At 38.0% G+C, this 17,519-nt stretch overlaps 2 protein-coding genes across 5 annotated transcripts in view; one reads left to right on the forward strand and one right to left on the reverse strand.

Annotated features, from left to right (window-relative positions):
* dock1 (dedicator of cytokinesis 1) overlaps positions 1-17,519 on the forward strand; it is a 177,559-nt gene that overhangs the window by 70,843 nt on the left and 89,197 nt on the right. The gene's annotated exons all lie outside the window — the stretch shown is intronic.
* insyn2a (inhibitory synaptic factor 2A) overlaps positions 1,509-17,519 on the reverse strand; it is a 30,234-nt gene continuing 14,223 nt past the window's right edge. Inside the window, exons 3-4 of the mRNA XM_086139465.1 lie at positions 13,529-13,600; positions 1,509-3,786 (exon numbers count right to left, since the gene is read on the reverse strand). Of these exons, the coding sequence (XP_085995591.1) occupies positions 3,603-3,786; positions 13,529-13,600 (256 nt within the window). The 3' untranslated portion in view covers positions 1,509-3,602. The remainder of the gene's footprint in view (positions 3,787-13,528; positions 13,601-17,519) is intronic.

Genomic DNA, 17,519 nt, shown 5'->3' on the forward strand with positions numbered 1-17,519 from the left:
TGTATTGAAATGTACGCATCTGAAGGCCGTCTCTTTAGATGAGAACCTTTATATCTTTTTGCTCCCTGTTTCACTCTGTCTTCATTCTGCTTTATCTTCCTCTGTTTCTTCTTAATCACTTCTTACAGTGTCTCCTTTACGTTCTGTTTTTCCCTCTCCTTAACTCTCTTTCTCCTGCTGGCCAGACTGCTGCAGAGCTCAACAGAAAAGTAGCATAGTGAGATATGGCACTGCATCATAATGCCTCAGACATGAACTTATCACTCACTCATTAAACCTCTCCCCCTCTCCTGTGATAAAAGTTGGAGTGCCCCCTTGGGTTTATTTGCCCAGTGACAAGACTTTGTCCCGCATGTTCTCACCGTCATCACTTTGTTAAAGCCGCTGGGACTTAACATTTGTCCCCTTCAAACCTGGAAAACTGCAATTGTAAGACCACAGGATTGCCTTGTTTGCACCTACGTACCATTCTGAAATCTTCCACTCAAGGGAAGTCTATTGGAGAATGCTGTGCTAAGGGGGTGTGAAGGAGCTTTGTGCATTTGTGTTAGGATTACTTTGCAGCCCTGGGGCATTTAGCCAGAGCCTCTTCTCAAGTGTAGCTCATGGTTTCACCTCATTGATGGTATGCCTGTATTTTGTGTGCTAGCAGAGGATCGGAAGCAGGTGTCAAGGCAGATTGGCTGTGCTGCTTATCTATCTGTTTAATTCTGCTCTTGTCTTGTGCCACCCTACTGCAACGAAGAGATATAGAGCGGATTCAGGTGTGTTTTTCTACCCCGTCCTCTGCTTTTCATCACAGAGACTAAAATTGCTCTGCATATCATTTTCAAGCAAAAAATATTTCATGTTCCTAAAAAAAGAATTGTGCCAAATGATTAATTTATGTGACACTTTCGATTTTATTTTATATTTACCTTTTATTTGACTGTTTTTTCGTTTTCTTTTCAGTGTTTACTCGTGTCCATTGCTTTGTTTGTCCATTTTTCTGCAGGAGTAGGCTGAAACTGCCAGATGGTTGTAAACTGAAAGATATGAGGTATATGTGGTCCAAAGAAGAACCGATTCAATTTTGGATCAGCACAGTTCACAGCCTATTTAGCATTTCATAAACTAGGTCTCAATTTACCCATGTATTGTTTATGAATACTATGGTCCAAATTGATTGATGACAATATAACATGGTTTCCAAAAGAGGGCTGGAATGACAATGTTTTCATCAATGGATATCATCTGAAGAACACTCTCCAAAAGTTTCCCGTGTTCTGAGATTTTTCTTTAAGCTTTCTTCATTGTGAGACAGAGAGGTGGTTTTCTTGTTTTACCCCACAAAACAGTAACATTTCTCATGTTTGACAATTGTATAAACCGTGTGAATTTCAGCTGTCTAAGGGTCAGGTCTTGGTTGCTTTTATGAAATCCAGATATGTAACACCCATTATAAATACAACAAACCTTCTTTGTGTGATCAAATTCCAGTAGAGGTAAGCTGAAAATGTTTTCTTGGTTTCAGGAATGGATCCAAATGGATCAATGTTATATTAATAGCATACAGCTGCTATTTATGTCTTTAAAAAAAATCATAGTTAGTATCAGACTTTTAGTGCTCTTGTATATATCTGGTTTTTATTTTTCCATATTTTGCATATTAAATATCTTTAATTTTTTATTATTATTTTTTAAAAACAGTATAAAATACACAGTATTGCACATAATAAATCAATTGCACTTCTTTTAGGAACATATTAACACCTACTTATTTCTTAATGCTAATGTTTATCTACTGAAAGAAACCCATCCACCATACACAATAATGGAGGTGTGAATCACATGTAGCCAACAGAAAGCAGCATGTTCCAAACCAGCAATACCAAGGATTGATTTTTTTTTTTTGTTTTGTTGTTATGACAGCATGTAAAAATGTTACCATTATGTACTTGAAAACACATTGGCACATTTCATATCTTTTTGGGCAGTGCTTTTGTCATAGAGGGCCATGTCAGTTTGACAATCCTATTTTTAACATTAGCTGATGGATATTGGCTTTACCCCTCTTCAAAATGGTTCAGAACCCGTTTGATGCTGAACAACATATGAAATAATACAGTCATTTTAGTGAAAGGAAATAGTATTTTGGCTATTTATAGACTTTCAAACTTGTATGAAGTTACTATGTGTGAGTCTGCGTTCCAGACCAATAGATGGGAAATGATGAGCAGTAGCTAGTAATTTAGGATCAAGTGAAAGAAAAGAAAAACATTTTCATTATTGTCTTTAAAAAATAGTTTCTTGAAAAGCTAGAAAATATCCTGCAAAATCTGAGGGTTGTAAAAAGCATGCAAGGCTACACACCTGGCACCCTGCACTGTAGAAGCCCTGGTTGTGATCAAAGGTGGCACATTCAGTCATTCTGGCTTGATTTTCAGTAGCTAATATAGTAGCTTATGCAGGATACTGCAACAGTACAATCACATATTTTTGTTACCCCTCACTTTTTTGAAAACCAACATATTCATCCTACTTGATGTTGTGACAGAAACAAAAATTTAAACATTTGCAGTTCAAAACAAATGATTTTTTAAATGTAGAAGTTTCTTAATCTAGGATGGGTCTCAAGTTTCATTGATCTTCAGTGTAACATTAGTATGTTCATTTTTGAAAACTGGTTTAGAATCAAAAATTATTTAACCTCCTATGCACTCTTATTGAAGAACAAATTCCCAGTTTCCGCAGCTCAATAAATGTATTCCACTAAACCTTAAGTTAAAAGTATATATATATATATATATATATATATTTATATAGAAAAAAAGGACATTAATGTTTAACTTTTCAAAGTAATTATTAAAATAAGTGTCATTTATTCTTCAGTCAGTTGAGTCAAGGACACATTTTCGCGATGGTGAGGATGTTGATCTTGGAACTTCGGTAAACTTCTCCAATTTCTTTGTCCTTAACATCTCCTCTTCAGGTGCTACTGAAGTCGTGTTGTGTGTTTTTTTTCCTTTTTTTTTTTTTTTCCTCTGATGTTAGCAGGTGACAGACACATTTGAGTTAATGCCGAAAATAGATGTTTTGAGTTAGTTTGGAGAAAGTGCATCCTGAACAGTGTTAATTGTGCTTTGCAGTACAGTGATATGCTGTTAATGCTTACTTTAGAGCATTTCGAACTTCTGCTGTCGGCTGGGAAGAAAGACGAGGTCCCAACTGGTGAGTAGAAATGTGACTGAACCAGTGTCATAGACCAGGACCCGTAGATGTCAGATAGAAAAATATATGCAAATAGACAGAGATAGATCAAATCTCATCTTCTCACCTTGCTCATCTTCTACTGGTGTCATTTCACACCCTGTTTAACGAAACTAGTCCATCGTGGCTCTGGTGAGCATCACATTTTGAGATTTCTACAGAATCCAGCCTTGTGTCCCATGACTCATCCAGCTGTTTTATGACCAGGAGCTCATTATCCAATTGTAGAGCAGTCCGTTAAATGCGTTACTGGGTGAGAAACGAACCAAAAGTAAATGCCGAAACAGATGTTGAAGACAACGTGGAATTGCTAATCCTGTGCAACAGTAGATGAGGAGGAGACAATCCAGTTTTCACAGAAACCAAAGTTTCCAGCGGGCGTGCTTCTTGGACTCAGCTTTGGACTTGCGTTTTGGAGTTGAAGTGAAGGCCTCCTGGGGGTAACACAGGGGAGGGAAGTGTGAATCGTCTGTAGGGCAGAGCCTCTTCATAAGTGGCTGTAGTTTGTCCTCCTGCTGCTTGAAGTCCAGCTCCACACTGCAGCCAACAGCAAGAAAAATTATAGTTTTAATTTTTTCTTATTTGGAACACACTCTCATTCTCTTTATTGTTATTTTTCCCCCATCCGCAACTTTTTACTATACGAGTCAGTGCTGTCCTCACGGACCGACATTTCAATAATCTTTTCACCTCACCTGCGGTGGTGCTGCCACCAATGTTGCTTTTGATATTTACATTTGTATCAGGACTCCATAAAAAGTGCGCATTCGTATATTTTCCCAAAGACAAGATGTGGGTCACCGCAGATGGTGTTCAACTGAAGATCATTTGCTTTGCTAAAGCAGAGATCAGAGTCAGAGTATTGATGGGAGGCTTTTACGGTTTCACTTTATGTCGATCGGTACAATATTTCATCAGCAATAGATAATGGGGATTCAGAATGATTTCATTTCTTGGGTTTTTCATACATACAGAAACACAGGGTATTTTCTTCCTAAGTCAAGTCCACACTCCCCCAGGGTGCTTTGGGATTTATCTGGACCAGCCATCATTGTAATCCCAAACCCGCATACATCTGACTGCTAGGCTCTGCTAAGTGAAACTCAGATTACAGCTTCAGCTGTGGTAAGTATTGAGGGACTTTAATCTCTTAAAGCTTCCTCCAGCCAGTCGCCCGAGTGGGGCTGGGGGTTGGTGCGTCGCTCACAAACATATTCTTACGTAACGTGAGCGGGATCCGACCCATAAATACTGCAGATGTTTACCACTGAGGGGCTTTGTAATGTCAAGGTGAGCTATAGGCAAAAGGCCAATTTTAAGGATAAGCTGTTGGGACACTAATAGAATTTTTTCAGAGAGATTTATAAAGATTCACTGGTTTTAAACCTGACATTGAATGGAATTCAATGACAAACCTCTGGATGCCAGTAAAGAATGTTACTCATCGTGAACTGATGGTACAGTTCGTTCTTTCTCTGGTGTCTCAAAGTCTAGCTGAATTTTAATTTGTATCTTAAACACCTAAAGATTTGAAGGTTGGACTGTTTTGAATACAGCATCACAGTGCATGAAGGCTGGGTTTATCTTGTCTGTTGATGCTTTTGGCTTGGATTATAAAAGAGCAGACCAAAAATTGGGTCTCTGACAGTGAGTCAAAAAAATTGGGTGACAAACAAGACACTCAGCATTTTGCATTTATTTCACTCAAGCCTTTACCCAGGGCCAAGAACACTGTGTCTATTAGAAATAAATCTAATTTTATTAATTTCAATGGAAGGATTCCACTTCAGTTTCTTTGATGTTTGCTCAGGTTTGTATGTCAGTACATGCGTTGGAGGCTAATATAAATATTTATAAATTCTATACTTAATGCAAGTCTGTACAAAAGGGAGAGATTCATGTCCTGTTGCTAATGATGTGATCAGTCATGAAAGGACCCTTAAACAGACATACATATCATTTAATTTATTTATGTATTAGGAGACCATATGCAAAAACATAGACAAAAGTGTCACACATGTCATATCAGGACATTTCATGTTTTTATGATTATGAACACTGTGTGACACTTTATACAATTATCCTGCAAGTCACCACAGATTTTTCTTTTTTGATCTCAACTACCAACCTTAAATCTTTTAGAAACCTACTCGCCAAAAGACCCAGAATTCCTTCTGTGGTAGTTTATGCATTAGTTGTTATCTCAAGACCCAGATTTTGTCTTTCTGTAGGAAAGCCTTTCACTGGATGAAAACAGTACCGTGTAATAACCGCACATAGATGTTGCTTGCAGTTTAATAATAATAATATAGACAAGGTTTTGATATTTCTTTATTTATATTTTTCAGCCTGACTGACACTATTATTTTTGGTCACATTCAGACAATCCATCCTTGTTTTTTATTCCACAGAAATAGCTGTGGATGCAGGAGGTAGGTTTCAACATGTGACTTGATAAAACAAAGCAAAACATTTCCAAAGCAAACCCATTATGCACATTTAAGGCTGCACTTTTCGTGTTGTGATTGATATCTGTGTTAGAAAGACAATTGAACCTAAGCTTATCATTTTTTTTTTTTTATCATATATGTCCTTTTGTTGAGTAGGTTTCCTTCTTATATGTGGTGATAATGTATTTTTTATTTTCACATTCATTCACTCTAAAGACAGATAATCAAAGGATTCTGCAATCACTTCCTTTCTATTTGTTTGCATTAAATACATTTTTTTCTGAGATTTCTAGCAAAACTGCTGAATAGTCCATCATTTACTGATTGATCTTTAAAAAGATTGTGAAAGCACCAAGAGACGGCTATTTCTCAATGTGAGAAATATTTTTGTGTTCCATGAACATCCATCTAAGTCATGTTGTGCTAAAGTTTACTTGGGTAGCTGAGAACATGAACAATGAAAATCATTCAACTGTATTTTTAACATGCAAGAACTGGCACAGTTCTTACCAAAGCCACTGGATAAGGCACTTGACAGTAGTAAAGCAAAGCCATGCCATACACATAGTAATAATAATCCATATTACGTGATATTAATTTTCTATTGTCGCCCTATTTCTTTCGACTATCCCTTCAGGGGTCACCTTCTCTATCTAACCCTATTCTCTGTATTCTCCTCTCATACCAACTAACTTCATATCCTCTGTCACGAGATCCATAAATCTACTCTTCGGTCTTCCTCGAGACCCCCTGCCTGGCAGCTCCAATTCCAGCATCTGTCTACCAATATATTCTCTATCCTTCCACTTTATATGACCCAGCCATCTCAGTCTGGCTTCTCTGACCCCATTTACTATTGTATCAATGTTTTTGTTCTTCATGGATGGACATGGGAGAAATTAGCCCACAGCATTGTAAATTTTTTTATCTTCTTTATTTAATCAGCCATTCTCACTGAGATTAAAAATCTCCTTTCAAAAGTGTGGTCTGAGAAAAATACCTCTCAAAATCGACCATTGAAATTGCCCAGACTCTCAACAAAAAAGAGAGGTAAACACTTATAAAAATCAAAACAACCTCAAAGTGGAAGCTGCAAGTTGGAAGACGCATCATATGATAAAGCTTTGAAGTTTGTCAGGGGAATGTAAGAGTTGAGTTTTGGGTCATTTATATGGGTGGGGGGTCCCCGACCCCTTCGGGGACAAGAAGACACTTTTTGGGGAACCTTTATTTGAATCCCTCTCTGTATCTCATGAGACACCGAAGGCAAGAATTAAAAATGATAGAACAGTGCGCTATCCCAACAGCAATTGCTGCTGAACAATTGCCATGAATGAACCACTCAAACGTGGCAAAACCCTCCTACACACCCACAGACACACACATTTGCATTGATTGGATTTTCCCGGCTCCTCAGTATGAGTCCTTCAGTATAGATAGCTCAGAATGTTGACGCTATGTGTCTGGGACCACAGATACAATGATGTATGTTGTGAAGCTATAGTGTGCATTATCACACTGGCCCTGGAGGAGTATGCAAAAGTGTTTCGCTATGACAGGCTTCCTCCGACGATACTGCAAAATACTTACTTTTAACTTCATCTTTTATCGATTATATTTTGCAGTATGTTTGTAAAAAAAAATAAGCGTGCACAGGGAAAAAGTAATAGCGTGTGTTATGCACTCTCTTCAGTACATATGGCAAAAAGCCACAAATGAGGTGCTCAGTCAGGCTTGTCCTACTTGAACATCAGAGCAATTGTAATCATTTCCACCACCACCCAGATGTTTTATAGATATGGTGCATTTGAGACAACTGCAACAACTTGGTGTGTCATGTTTTCTCAATTCGAATAACACAGCAGTGGAGCTGCAACAGACAGGTTGCAGTCACTAATAGTAGATTCTCTTTGTTGAAGAGACAATTTCCTGACAGGCTAACTGTGCAGTGCGACTTAAACTTCTGCCAGTGGGAGATGACAAGTCCTTATATTCATTACTTCAGGAGATACATTGTTTTGTATATCTAAATATATGTCATTTCAGTCAAGTGAAGGGACAAATGATGCTCTGATGAGGACAAACCCTGAACATGCTTAGTATAAGTAGTTTGTTTATTGCATTGATGAGTTTAGATCTAATGTGCAATTCTATTCCTCGAGTATCTGATAGTTACATAATGGAATTTAATGAGTGGTTTACACAGCCTGAGAGCTTAAACCTTCGCTTAAAACATTAATTCATGTCAGGCTCTTCTTCTGAGAGACATCAGATTCCAGAGAACAGAATCAGAGATGGCAGGTTACATCCCTGTGTCCATTAAAGTTATATTACAAAGGCGAAAACACCATATAAGCATTCATTAGTTATAACGTTTACACAAAGAGAATGGTTAAGAGTTAAGAATAGGCATTTAATGATTATAAAAAGTTAATATAAAACTGATGTTTGATGGTATAAATTTTGATGATGTGTTGTGATGTACAAATTACAATGATGCGGTTAACGAAGAGTAACGAAGAGTAATTATTCCCCTCACAATGTTCTTTTTCCTTTTGGGTTCACATTTAATGGTACTGACAGTTATTTTTTTCATGCTTTAAAAAGCTATGTATCTGTGACTTTGTCTGACTAAATCCTTGACAGAAGATTTTCTGCAGATATATTTGTACAACCTACAGAGATATTCTTAACAAGCAGCATTCTTGTCTGCAGTTTATTTTACCTTAGGTATTTGTAATGAGTCCCCAACATCAATAACTTTTCTTCTGACTGCAACCAGAAAATCATTCAAGTGCAGATGAAGTGTCCTGTGGCTTGGCAACAACATGGCATGAAAACTTAAGTGCTACGCAAAGAAAATACATCCATAATGACACTTGAAAATGGAGTAAAGTGAAAAAATAATCATTTCATCTTTGAAAGTTGCTCAAAAGTCCTTTTAATGTAAATTTTAATAGTCTCTATCCAGCCCAGTTATCGGCATCTGCTTATAAGACTGTCATGGGATCCCCTGCATTGCTTACCATTTTTCCTCCAGTTTTCACTGAAAGTCTAAAGTGAGCATTGTTAACACATTATTGTCCTCGGGATGCCACTTCTCTGAGTGAGATGTAAGATGGAAACAAATTGAAGACGACACTTTGTACATCGTTAGGTGTTAGCCTATGTTCTCATCATGCTGAAATTCCTGCTTCGCCTGCCGTTCCTCTGCTTTTTCTATATCAATCTCACTACTGCTCTTAAAAATGCTGTACCTGAGCCGACCCCGAAACCCTTTCTTCATACCTGTTCCTCTCAAATTTGGCCTCCTTTCAAACATCAGTGACTCTGTATCATTGTGTTCTCTTACTACATCTGTAATTTATATTATCACCTTTTCTTTTTCCTGGATTGTAACCTTGTGCGACTGTGACCCTTTTGACTGTCCCCAATGTCCCTTTGCAGTTTTGTCTCACCAAGGGTTATTCTCGTAGCTATAGTAACCAGTTCAACATGCAGAAAAATGTATGATTTCACTAATAGATAGATCACCCACCAGCAGTGTTGAGTGGTAGGGTTGCATCTTTGCAATCATTTCGATTTGTAATAACATAGTAATTTCTGTAGCCTTCAGTAACACTTACGGTAATTGTTTTTCATAGCTCCATAGATTTGATTAAAGATTTTGTCTCCCTTTCAATACGCTGTAATTTCTTTTTTTTTTGCACAGCACAATTATTCAAACAATGTTTTTCCGTTAGTCTCGTTAAAAAATAATGGTGAGGCAAGCAAGCTAATGACAAAATAAGGCAGATGGATATTACTAGCTGTCCATTTGGTACAATGTTACCATGTGGGACCTCCCCAATCAGCTTCCCATATCAACACCACTTAAATCTATCTCTCTGTTTGATCAGCACATTAAACTATATAAATGCAATGCAAGGAAAATGAGATTATAGGCTTTCTGCATCAAAGCGCATCATGACTTAATGCCTGTGGTCCTGAAATAAGTGGAATGCATTTCAAATCCTCAGCTTTTCTGCTCCATCCTGCCTGTCTCATTTTCTTTCCTTTCAGCCTCTTTGCCGTGTTATTTCCACCCCCCCCCCCCCCCCACCTTGCTCAATAACAGATATTACATCACCTGGCAAGATGGAACGAATTGCAATAATCTTTTTATCCTTTTTCTCTCCTATTCTGGTTCAATGTCATGCACATTGTATTAGGCAACGAATCCCAAAGTTCATTTGAACACATACAGTGAGCTGTTCCGGGAGGTAACATAGTCTTGAGTTACTGGGCAATGGAGGCACACAATAACTAAGGGAGAATGAAAGAGGACTTAGTTCAAAATGAGGAAAGTGGAACCAAACAAGGACATGAAGTAAAAGCTGTTTTTGTCGATCATTGTCATGGATATAATGTTGAGGTAATTTATCTGGCACTTTGGTTATGTTCAGAATGGGATCCCAGATGATTCTGTATGCCTTTGGATACATTGATTATGTTTGAAGACTGTATGTCTCTGTTTTTTACTGGAGTGTATGAGTATAAATCATAATGTCTAGACTGGTCATGAGTCAGGCACTATGACACACACCTACGTTTTAAAATTTTATATGGTTATATCAGACCAGTAGTCTACTTACATACGCATTGTGTTCCTTCATGGCTTCACTTCCTACTCTGTGTTGTTCCACCTCTGGAGAGGTTGTTTTCATGGAGATCTAGATAATTAGATTGCCATTTTAATCCTCTAGCTTGTGTGAACACAAGTGCTATTTTTGATTCTGTGTCCAATCAATGCAATTTTCCTTAGATCAACACAATTTTTCATGCCAAACAGGTCCCCTTACAAGATAACACAGGTCAATTAAGCACTTTTTTTCAGTTAGAATTATCTACTAATTTAGCAAGATGAATCCATGCCAGGTCTGGCAAAGTTTGTCACAGATGATCTTGGTATTTTGAATTGGGTATGCTATCTTGTCAATCCTTTGCAGAAGAAGCCGATCAATTGTTAAAGATGAAGGATATCAAAAGCAGTGTTGATGTCCCTGGTGGGGGTTGGGTTCTCGAGTCCCATATTTGATAATGAGTCTACCCTGAATAAGGAAACTTACTTTTGGAAGGAAACTTACCATTTGAGTCATTTATTTCAAATTACCCCCAAATCATTTTGCCTTCTCTTTGATTAAAAAAAGAAGAGGAAAAACAAAAATGAGAACATACTGACGCTGATTTTGACTAATTAGGCTTTGCTGTATTCTGAACACCGAGCTTGGTGGCGCTGTTGTCCACACGACTGGTATCGCTACAGGCCAGAGAGAGATCTTGGTGTTACTGTGCCTATCATCAGCACCCTCATATATCAGCTCTCGTCCCTGGTTAATGGAGAGGAGCTTCAGGCGGCACTGTCTGTCTTCACCAGGATGACAGGATCTTGAGCTCAGTGCTCACTTTTGGGAGCAGACAATGACACAGTGCTGCCACCAAAGCTGTGAGTCCCTCTTTACTGCTGGACCGGTGGAAACCTCTTGGATCGTGTTTGCTGTGTCACAAGCTGCCGAATAAATATCAGTATATCGTGCGTGGACTTTTCACCGAAAAGTCTGCAACGGGGGCAAGTTGTTTGTTCACTTCGAGACCACTGAGGATTCATGGATTTTAAATTATTGAAACCGGTCTATAAAAAGTTTTAAGGGTAAAACTCATCAGAACTATTCTGTCAGATTTCATGAAAGTTGGTTTTGAATTCAATAAGTTGTAGTTCATTATGTACAGTACTAGCAAGAAGATGTTGACTGTATAGCACCATCAGGCATTCAAAAGACACACAAATTATATATCTAAATTTTTGTTGGTGGCATTAAATATTTTTTTAGCTAAAGCTAATTTTGTTATTGTGGCTCATCATTTGCTCTGCAGTTCAAGATTGGAGGAAATCTTGCACCCTCACCGTGGTTATAGTCAGTCTTGGCTAAACCCCGGGGCACATTATAAATTTAGCTCGCATTTTGAATAAATTCCTTGCTTTAGGAGTTTTACAGGCTAGAAAAAAGTAAGGGAAATGTTACAAATGTAAGTGGACAACACACTGACACTTAAGTTCCATTGGCTCATTTTCAAATTGGTATACATAATCAGAATTTTATAGTAGATTGCATTTTATATTTTAAACCCTCATTGACAATTCAGGCCATAGTGATGTATAACAGAAACCTCATCCCACATGCTATTAATCAGTCTAGGTACACACTGATCTGCCAGGAATATCTTGACAAAAGCGCCCTTAATATTAAATTGCTTTTATGTTTTTATTGAATTTGACTTATCACTGGAGTATGTGCTGACAGATTCAGAGGAATGGTTAGCAATCTTATCAAGTGTTTACAGGGTAAACAGATGTTAAGGGAGCCCAAACCCACATCATATCAGCAGAGTGAGGACTGACAAATTCATAATAAAAGGTAAAGTCCAGTCCTGCCTGCCAAAATAGGTCTACCTATTTTCTTAAACCCCAGTGCCATCTGGCCCTCGGTTTTGTCCGTTTGTCATTAAATTGTGACCAATATATCTGCAGTTTCTGTCCATGCCAAGGTTTCTCAGGGGACGCACCTTGATTTGAAAATACTCTTATAGCCTTGTCAGACAGTGCAACTTGATCTGCCGAAATATCTGAGTGAACAGAGCAGTCCTTCATCTTTACGAACAAACTGGTTTAGCCAGAAGCTTATCAATTACTGAAGCAGTAGATAGAAGATGAAACAAATGGCTCTTCAGATATGAAATGCTGACTGAGTGAAACAGCAGTATCCACTAACATCAGTTTTATTGATTGCCTTTCACCTTTAAATTTCTTTCTGTCCTTTTTGTTAAATCAGACCAAACATGGCTTGTACCGCATACACGGACATCTTGTTTCATACTGTTGTAACTGGTCCAACTTACTTTCTTGTCTGCTCCAAGCTATCTTAAAAAAAAAAAAAGGCTCAAACCTGACAGAAGTGCTCTAAGTTGCCTAAGCTTAGAATCTCAGAAGGTGAACAGAGCTGATCCAACAGGAACTCTCCATATCATTGCTTAACTGTGTGGTAACCATGGTTAATGAGGTTAGGCCCAGATTTTGGCAATAATCCATGGCTCAGCAACGGACCATGAAATCAAATGATGGCAGTGTTTGCATCAAGTGAAGTGTACAATATTAGTTGTTTTGGCGCATAATATGTTACTGTAGTGTCACTGCTTTCGAGAACAGCTTCAGATCTATTTTGGATAGTGTCCATGGTGTGTGACCTCGCTGGTTTGGGTTCACACGCATTCAGTGACACACAAACGCACGTGGGAACACACACACACAGAATATATAGTAGTTTGGCTTGCAATAAACAATAGTGATAGCACTTTTGTTTGCTGGAGTTACATACTGTAGGTAGCAAATCCAGAAAAAAAACTTAAAAGAAACAACAGAAATGGTAAAATGTGTGCAGATGGCAAGAAAATCAATTTTGAAGCAAGCCTTTTAAATCAGGTTGCATGCTCACTAGATTTCAGCTATTTGTCCCTCAACACCCGACCATAAACCTGTGAAACACCGTTAAGGGAATTGAGTGGTAAGGGACAAGTGGAGAGATTGACAACGCCGTGCAGATTCAGAGAGAGAGTTATTTGTTTCAATGTCACATATCCAGTTGCGCATGCTAACAGTGTTCATATAAGTAAAGCATGATCATCCGCTTTCACTTCTTTACTCCTGTCCTCTTTGTAATGGTTCACATTCCCTCAAGGAGACAGGGCTGCGTGCATTTGGATCATCGTGTCTTTGAAGAGGAATGAGCACTAACCTGTAAATAATGCATGCGCTGTTCCGGCATGTGTCGCAGTTGGCTGTGTCCTGTCCGGTCCGATACGAGAGTCTATTGGGAAGATAAGAGTCATGAATGAGTAATTACAAGGCCTTGTTCAGCTGTTCCCTCACACCTTCCTTTCTCATCTTGTTTGTCACTCCTTGTTAGCAGGACAGAAGAAAATGAGGGTGATGAGAGGTCATACTACCTTTGTGAGTGGCCTATGTCCAGCAGCCAGGGCAGAGAGAGCAAGGTGATAGTCATTAGCTGTGGCTCACTGATTGTTGAAACAATAAGGGAGAGATCTTCACATGGTAGCTTAATCAATACTTCTGACGGTTTTGTGGACAATCTTCCAATGATATCAAATTTCTTGCTGCAACAACAGACTAATCATCCTCCCCCCCCCCCCCCCTTCTTAAATGCATATAAGGTATAAGCATTATTTTTGATAATTCCAGTATTTTTTAAAATGTGCTCAAATTGGCTTCATGTTTTTTTTTTAAGTTCAAAGATTCAGTTTTTTCGGCGAGCCCTTTGCAGTTTTGGTTAATTTCAAAGCTTTTCTCTCATATTTCAGTCTGCTGAAACGGTATTAGGGGAAAACATGTCACAGATTTAGAGATCCTTCCCGTTATTCATTTTCAAAATGTATCACTGTATCTGCTTAGGTATATCAAATTGCATTTAATATCCAATCGGTGCTCATCATAGCTGCCTTCAATTTCAATAAAAAGTGATTGATTTAACCCAGACTTTGTATATTGCCTGACACTTCAAACATTTCACAAAAACGATTTTGAAAAAATGATTAGACCATTCTGGTTCTAAGCGGCGACTGGGACATCATAACTCTGTGATCTAAATACATGATGTAGTAATCAGCAAAAAAATGAGGTGTCAGCTTCTTTTCCCCTCTTGTTTTTAGAGTTTACCTCTACTTTGAAAACTAAGTATCAGTTATGAATTTGAAAAGCCACCTGCTTCCTTTACTGCAGGTAAAATTAGAGTTCCATCCAATTTATTCTACACCACTATCGATTCTCCAAAATCAAATTTGTTAATATCCCACTATATCCGGAGTTTGTTCATTCTTCATAGAATTTCACCATCAGTCGTCCCTGAGATAAAATACTGCCATCAACCAAACTGCCATTGTGGCTCTCTGGGGACAGCTAAAGGCAGAGTTAAACTTGATATCAACTATTTGGCTACATTCGTCACAATCCTCAATGGTATATGGAAATACAGTTTGACAATGTGCACATTGATTGTTTTTGTTTTTCCTTTTCCCTGAGTGTAATGGCAAACGCCATGATACACAGCATATCCTTGTTTCATTAATGATACAGAGAATAAGAAAATCATTTTTTTTTAAATATACATTTTTATTTTATTAAAATCCACAATTGCCACAGCTGGAGTGGTTTGATAACCTAGTTCAATATGTTTAGATTTTTGCTGCGGGTATCATATTTTGAAAGATGTGGATTCCCATTTACCAGATCTTTTAAGGATCATTTTGTAAGGTGTAAATCTGGCATGGATCAAGGCATCTAGCCAGTCTCCACAAACATTCTGTTGCTCACCACAATGACAGCCAGACAAATAGATAGGGGTGCATTTGGGGGGTGAATTTGATATGAGATCATTCAATGCAAAAACCAGTTTTTAAGTTTTAAGAAAATTATGTTCTGCGCATTACAGCAGACAACTTCATTTTCATCTTGAGTTATTACTAAAGGACAAAAGATATAAATGTTCAATAAATGAGAGGAAATCACTTTCATTACAAACCAACAGGTATTGATAACTGTTCAATTTCTCTGACCAAGGGAACACTCGGCTGTTCTTTCTTATATCTCAGCACGTAGATAAGCTCAGCTCTCTTCATGTTTGCTTAACATTTGCCAGATGTACCTCCTAAGTTCTCTAGATAGAAGGCTGTCCTCAGTCATCTCAAGGGATTCTAATATAACCAGCTCCCCTGTAGGTGGTTTGGGATGTCTCAGCGTTCAGCTCTTTTCTCTTGCATTTATCAACAGAGCTGGATTTAACAGCTTTCTCTTGGCATATATTGCACGGTTTACTGTGTGCATCAGCCCTGATAAAATAGAAACCCATTTTGATTTGTTTGGCATTATTTCTACTCAGTCCCGATGCCAGAGCATAACAGCACATGAACACGCTTGTACGGGGTTTCCGCTGTGAGTATATTTTCTGTTTTTCTTACATGATCTACTATGTTTGTGGCCACACATCACTGACACCATGATTAAATAAGAAGTGGTAAAGATACTGCAATCATATTGGATCAGTGACAGAGACTAGATTCACTTTTATGTTATTGAAATTAGGCACAAAAAAAACAACTATTTTGACTCCTTGTTGTCTTATTCCAGTCTGAGCCACAGATATCTATTTAAATAAAAGCACAAAAAAGATTTTCATTTCACTTCCACTATACTTAGGGTTTGTTGGTCAGTATTTTTTTTCTTCTTTTTTTGTAGTTTATTCACTGTGCCCTGGTTGTTGTAGGTAACATTTTCCTATAGTTTCCTACAAAGAAAATGAATGATTATCTTCAATCATTTCATTGCATTGCCTCTTAAGGATTCAAGATATGCTTCCCACAAAAAGAGGCTCCATTAGAAATGTAACTGTCATATATTATCCCTCCTTATCTAAATCTACATGCTTTGGGTGGCATATTATAGTCGTTGATATCATTCTTGTTTGAGAGCTAAAACAGGTAATGAACAGAGTTAGGGAGGGACTATGCGGTTGAATGGTAAGGGAGAATTCAGCTTTTCAATTTTTCATCTCACATATTATTGGAGAGGAGGTGACATTGCAAAGCAGTGGGTAAGGTCAAGGCCTCCTTCACTCACTCCCTCAAAGATGAGAAGATTGATAAGCAGCCAGAAGGGAACACTGGCATTGGATCACACACTTGGAACATTTCACCTTTACACCATCTATCTCTTGCCCTCATGCTGTCTAGATATCCTTCTCTTTCCATCTCTCATACCTCCCGCCTTCTCGTTCACACTGATATGATAAAAGAGAAGAAGAGACAAGAGCTCATTTTGGCAGGCCTCTCTGAGGAAAGTAAAGCCAAAGGTGCCATTAACAGTATATTTATACAACATACTGCCCCTCCTTACTCCTGTTTCTGTTTAAAAGGTGCACTTTTCCAAAGGTGACTGACTTAGTTGTGCACAAAATATATAAGAAAAATGCACATATACACGATGTTGAGAGTCAGGCCAAACACAAGATCCTATGAGTTTTGATTTATTGGTACTGGTCTGCCAAAACTGTCTGATGATGCAGCTAAATTATTCCCGGGCTTTGTGATGTTGCATGTAAAAGATTTTGTATTCAAGAACTGCACCATCACACTAGGGATTAACAGTATGTTAATATGTACCTCAGTGGAATGCGATTTACTTTGAAACATCACACAAAATTTTAAATCCGATGTTTTTTCCTGCTGGGGAAACTACAGAATGACCTATAGCCTGTAATTGCTGTTATAATGCATGCATGTTATTGGACTTGAAAAATGGGTTGGAAATCAGACAGAATTGTAAAATCTAAATTTTTCAATATAGAGAATTTCCAGGTCTTGTCAAATTACATGTTCTATTACTCTGATCAGAAGTTCAAATGTACATTCTGTCTCTGATTGACTCAACTACAATTTTCTCATACTTGGTATTTCTACCCCATATTCCATGCAAAAGGCCCAGAATGGCCAAAAGCCCTTTTACCCAATTTAGTATAGGCATGATTTCTTTTCATCTTTTAAATTATTTGTTTCTTCTGAACTATTTCTTCCTTCTCCTTGTATGCACTTTATGACTTTGTTGAAAGCTCTCCCTTATTGTCACTTTTGAACAGGCGCAGCACTCGCCATTTTCGCAGCGCACAGTGGGCAACTGACTTGAAAATATCTAAATGTCCTATGTATATTTAAAAGAGC

Source organism: Fistularia commersonii, chromosome 32 (genome assembly GCF_037954325.1).
Source record: "Fistularia commersonii isolate RoL2024-O1a breed Wild chromosome 32, RoL_Fcom_v1.0, whole genome shotgun sequence".
NCBI classification, from domain to species: Eukaryota; Metazoa; Chordata; class Actinopteri; order Syngnathiformes; family Fistulariidae; genus Fistularia; species Fistularia commersonii.